Here is a 6,000-nt window from a genome sequence, read left to right on the forward strand (position 1 = left end):
GAGGATGGGGTATCCATGCATATGTGTGTGTGTGTGTGTGTGTGTGTGTGTTTGGTTTAACCATTAGGCTATTCTACAGGAATAATAATTTACTAAAAACCTGCCACGTTGTCAATATATTTGTTATTCCTTGCAAAGTTTAATGCTACCCTGCTACTGGGTAACAGAAGAAAAAAATGTAGCAAATGCATCTCAAAGGCATACAGATCATGTCTGGTTTCATTGCCAAGCAGAACTTGAAATGCTCCTTCATTTGCAAAGCAATAAACTCACATGGTGCCCTCCTAGCCTAGTGGGCAGAGCATTGCACTGCCAACCTAAGGTATGCAGGTTTGGAACCCTCAGCTGCTCCTCAGACTAAGGATGGTCAATCTCCTCCCTTGCAGATTTAGTCTTGAAAAATCCACTGTAAATTCACCTCTGAATTGGTTCTGACTAGATGTCTGAATTGGTTCTGACTAGTTGAGTCAGAGTTGACTTTCATGAGAACACAGGGTGTTTTCTACTGGGAGTAGTTGGTATGCCCTACCATCACTCAATGTCCTCCCTTTAGGGAGTATGCTAGAAGGCTGGCTGTCTTGTTCTTGAAGTTGGTCCAGTTTTCAGAATTTATCTATTGCTGAATCTGGAAGAAATAGTGAGAGGCAAAGCAGTAGCTTGTTTATTACTGGAGATTTCAAAACTATGTCAGGGATCCAATTTTGTTACATCTCTCTAGATGCCCTTTGCCATAATTATACAAGCATCAAACATTCTTGCAAATCTCTTCTTAGCAGAGGACATAACATTTTCCTAATTTCTTTAGGAACACGAGATATGCAGGAGGTGCTATGCAGTTATTTACCCTCACAAAATACTTTAATATTCATAGAAATATGGTTAATAAAAATTTAATGCCAGCTCTCAATTCCCAAAGCTATTCATGGAAAATATAGTTTCCTTTCTTCTCAAAAAGTAAACAGTTCATAATCTTTCCAAAGTTTTCTCAATAAAAATTGACTGCATGATACTAGACAGACTACTTCTCTTAGAATCTGAAGTATTATCAACAGCAAAATTTAACATTAAAATCAACTGGTAAATGCACATATTTATAAAGGATAGAAGGAAAGAAAGAAAATGTGTGGTGCATATATGGATCTCAAACTTGAGGAAGTTTAAATGAGAATTTTTGTCTTAAAATTGAAAAATAGTACAAGTTGTTCCTTAGAGATGAGTTCCTAGAGGGTAACAACATTTAACATGCTGCTAGTCTACCAACCCAAATGTCAAATAGGCCTGGTGTGTCCATTTGCCATACAGCGGTAACTTGTGGTTGCTGTGAAGCTGAACACTGTAACACTGATGTGTCAAATGTGATAATGGTTACCCATGGTGGACGGTGTTGGGTGAAGCTCCCTGACTGAAACAAGCTTGGAAGCAGAAGTGGCATCCACTTCCACAACAGCTTGCCTCCGAAAACCCTATGAACCTGGGGAAAGGATGAAAGTCACGCAAACATTGAGGACTTTCTTTCATAGGGTCGCTATGAGTTGCCCACAACTCATGGCACTTAACACAAACAACAGTCTAAAGGCTAGAGGTTCAAGTTCACAGAGCAGTGTGTACAAGAAAAGCCACACACACACACATACACACAATCTCTGGGGGGGGGGGGAAGTGATGGAAAACTCCCTGAAACATGAAGTCTGAGTTGGAGTTAACTTGATTTCTTTTGGTTTTTATTGAAGCAATCTGGTAATACGATAGTAGAACAGAAGTGTTGATTGCACATCAGTTTCTAGACAAGAATTAAGCAACAAAAGGGGTCAAATATTCTTAAAGTTCACTGTCATTATAGTCAATCCAACTCAGAGTGAGCCTCCTTTGAGTTTTTGAGGCCATAAAACTTTCCAAAAGAAGACTTCCCACCTGTCTACCAAAGAATAGTTGATAGATATGAACATTCAATCTTGTGCTTAGAAAACTAACACATTACCACATCACTTCTGGAGTGCTGTAAAGTGCTTTGAAAAATGCTCACAACATTACATATACCCTTTTTATTGTTTGCCTAAATTTTTGGCTAATGGTGATCTAGTTATTTTAACATAAATGTATTTTTGAAATTTAACTTATTAACTGTGATCTTCATTCTAGTAAATCTCAGCTGAAGAAAATGTATGTTACTCTTGTCTTCTTGGACAGCCCAGTTCACAAGAACTAAAAAGAAAATGTTGTGAGATTCAGGCACCCATCAATGGCTTCCTATGTGTATATTTCATAATCTCATTCATAAAATGGGATTTACATCTTCCCTCCATGTACCTAATGGTTGAGATAATTAAATAAAGTATCACAGGAAATACATTATAAATATATAAACACTACATCAGGGTAAAATATGTTGTTCTAACCCAATATGGTAAGGTGCGCCTGATACAGGCCATGGTCTTTGCAATCGCTTGTTATGCATCAGAGAGTTGGACAATGACTAGGGAGGACAGAAGGAGAGTTGATGCCTTTGAGCTGTGGTGCTGGAGAAGAGTACTGAATGTACCATGGACTGCCAGTAAGACAAACAGATTCATCTTGGAGAGGATTAAACCAAGCTACTCCTTGGAGGCAAGGATTCTGGGGCTTCGTCTGACATACTCTGGACATGTTGCCAGGAGGGATGGGTCCTTCGAGAGGGACCTCATGCTTGGGAGGGTGGAGGGACAGCGCAGGAGGGGAAAACCCTCTATGAGATGGATTGATTTGGTGATTGGGGTAATCGGGATGGGTGTGTCAGAGGCAGTGCGGTTGGCGCAGGATAGATCAGGGTTTAGGGCTATTGTGCATAGGGTCGCTATGAGTCGAAAACGACTCGACGGCACATAACAACAACAACAACAACAACAACCCAATGTGCTTGACACACAGAGGTACGTTGGCCTAGTGGACAGAAAGTTATGCAACCAAACCTAACATGGGTGATTTTAATCTGCGGTCCTCAGGCTTGATTTTATTTGGTTTTGGTCAAATATTTTTCTAAGTGGTATAGCACTAGTCTGTGCATTGCTGTACAGAGGTAACTAACTCTTGGTTGCTGTGATGTTGAACACTGTGACACTGATGTAGCAAATGCAATAATAGTTACCCATGGTATCATTGGTACCCAATGGTACCCAAACAGTGTTTGGTGGAGCTTCATGATTAAAAAAACAAGCTTGGAAACAGGAGTGAAATCCACTTCCGAAACGGTTTGCTGCCGGAAACTCTATGAACAGTGCTAAGGTCTATCATTCATAGGGTCACTATGAGTCGTCTACGATTCGATGGCACTTAACAACAATAACAACAACAACAATGTGCTTGACTACTAAATTATTTATTATTCTCCTCTGCAAACTACTCAATGTGCTATGCAACAAACCCAATGTAAAAAGCATATTGCTTTAGAAGAGTAATTTATAGAACAGAATTTAGGCAAAAATACTTTCAAGTTGTTGCCAACTAAGAAATTACATTATAATATTTCTCTACATAGATTCTTTCCCCTACATTTCTCCCAAAGGAAACTTGTTAAAGAAAATGAGCCTTAATTAAGTGTACTTGATATTCTCTTTAAGTATGTGCTTTTTAAATTAATATGAAATAACTTATATTAAAAATAAAATTAAAATAGGTTTAAATAAAATAAGGCTATGGCACTGATAAAATTCTGATAAAAAAAGCTCAACATTATGATTGTGTTAGTGATGGTGATGCTATCCTAGAAATCATATTTTTCTTTAGATCAGAGGCTCACTTGTCTGATATTACAGACATAGCTTTGTGAGTAACAGACCTGAGATTTAATCCTGAGTTACCTTTGCCCAATAAGCTTCTCTGAGCTAGTAAGTTTATTTTCAATGAACTTGTATCTATAGAGAGGTAGATCTAAGCTTCTAGAAGAATTGGGAATATGATTGGGCCAATGATACCATAGTAGATGTGTTTGCATGTGAACAACTTTGATTTATTCTGGCTGTGTGTGGTTTGTGTGTATAAAATAATATAAAATATTCATTGCCTTTAAGAAATTTCCTTTGGGTTAAATATGGGAGAAGAGTATTCGAGAGTGAGAAAGAGACCAGCACAGAGAAAAAAAGTGTGCAATGAAATGATTTACTGGCATTATCAGGTGAAGATATGTATACACACACGTAATTACTTAAAATTATCTTCCCATGCAATTAACTGCCTCTAAAAACCAGCTGGAGGGTCAGCTATAGGTTGATTCCAACTTGATAATACACAACCACAAAATAATATACATTAGGGGGCTCTGGTGGCTTAGTGTTAAATAATGTGCTACCAACCCAAAGGTAAGTGGTTTGAATCTACTTGCTGCTCTGCAGGAGAAAGATAAACAGTCTCCTCCTGTGTGGTTAACTATCTCTGGAAATGCACTGGAGTCAGCTATAAGTTGGATCTGACTCAACTGTACATAACAACAAAATATATACATTTAAACAGTGCAAGTACATAAGAAAGATAAAACAAAAACCCTACTGCAGTCCAAAGAGTCACAGCTCACAGTGACCCACTAATGGGTTTCTGAAGCTATAAATGGCAAATCTTTACAGGAAACCAACCACGTTTCTCCTAAAGAGTTGCTGATGAATCCACACTGTCTATTTTTTGGCTAACAGCCTGTCTTGTAACTCACTACAACACCATGCAGGACCCCTTACAGAGAAACAGAAAGTAAAAGAACTTCTCTATCTTACACTTCAAATAAAACACCTGAGAAAGCATTAATTTTTAGATTAGTAATATATGTGCTACCAGTTTCAGTGTTGAAATGACACTATATTGCACCAAGAAACATCCACTGTTCAAGACAAATTAATTGAAAAATATGAAATAATTAATTATTAAATTAAAAACCAAAAATAATCTCTCAGAATAACCTAGAAAACATATATATTTATGTTATAATTTAAAAAAATTATATGTCCCTCAAACTCAGAAATTATAAAATTTAAATAATTATATACAATAAATGTTAAAACTTGCAAATGACATGGACTAGAAGTTGGTTATATATAGTTAGTTATATATATGGTTAGTATCTTATTATATTAGGAATCAGATTTATTACATCTGTGGAAAGAACCGCTGGAGAAGCTCAATATCAGCTGTGAAAACTAGGCCAGAAGCTGATTGTGGAACAGACAACCAACTACTCATATGCAAGTTCAAGCTGAAGCTGAGGAAAAATAACCAAATTCACCCCACCTGAATTTCAGAACCATCTCAGGAACAGGTTTGAGGCTTTGAACACTAATGTGCGAAGACCTAATGAGTTGACGGAGGATGTCAAATGTATCATCCAGGAAGAGTGAAGATGGTCATTACAAAGACAGAAGAGGAAAAAAGATCAAAATGGATGTCAGAAGATACTCTGAAAATTGTACTGGAGCGTAGAGAAGCCAAAATACAAGGAAGAATTCAAGATACTAAAGAACTGAATAGAAGATTCCAAAAGGCAGCATGGGATGACAAAGCAAAATACTACAATGAAATGTGCAAGGAGTTGGAGTCAGAAAACCAAAATATTCAGCATGTCTTAAGCTTAAGGAACTGAAGAACAAATTCAAATCTCGAGTTGCTATAATCAAGGATGCTTCAGGAAGAATATTAAATGATCCAAGAAGTATTAAAAAAAGATGGAAAGAATATACGAAGTCACTGTATCAAAAGGAATTGGCAGACACAGAAGAATTTCATGAAACAACAGATGAGCAAGAGCCTATGGTGATGAAGAAAGACGTACAAGCTGCTTTGAAGGAAATAGCAAAAAATAAGACCCCAGAAATAGATGGTATACCAATTGACGTCTTTCAGCTAACGGATGTTGCCCTGGACGTGCTCACCAAGTTGTGCCAAGAATTCTGGAGAACAACCACTTGGCCAGCTGACTGGAAGAGATCTATATTTGTTCCCATTCCAAAGAAGGGTCACCCAACAGAGTGTGAAAACTACAGAACA

The 6,000-nt window shown here is 37.5% G+C and overlaps 1 protein-coding gene across 3 annotated transcripts in view; it reads right to left on the reverse strand.

Annotated features, from left to right (window-relative positions):
* GABRB2 (gamma-aminobutyric acid (GABA) A receptor, beta 2) overlaps nt 1-6,000 on the reverse strand; it is a 369,112-nt gene that overhangs the window by 36,923 nt on the left and 326,189 nt on the right. Inside the window, exon 9 of one of the 3 annotated variants that reach the window (XM_006897044.1) lies at nt 3,882-3,887. The exons of the other annotated variants lie outside the window; for them this stretch is intronic. Coding sequence (XP_006897106.1) covers nt 3,882-3,887 — 6 coding nt within the window. The remainder of the gene's footprint in view (nt 1-3,881; nt 3,888-6,000) is intronic. 3 annotated transcript variants of the gene reach the window in all.

This window comes from Elephantulus edwardii, unplaced genomic scaffold (assembly GCF_000299155.1).
Source record: "Elephantulus edwardii isolate Elephantulus edwardi_28Jun2011 unplaced genomic scaffold, EleEdw1.0 scaffold00197, whole genome shotgun sequence".
Taxonomy (NCBI): domain Eukaryota; kingdom Metazoa; phylum Chordata; class Mammalia; order Macroscelidea; family Macroscelididae; genus Elephantulus; species Elephantulus edwardii.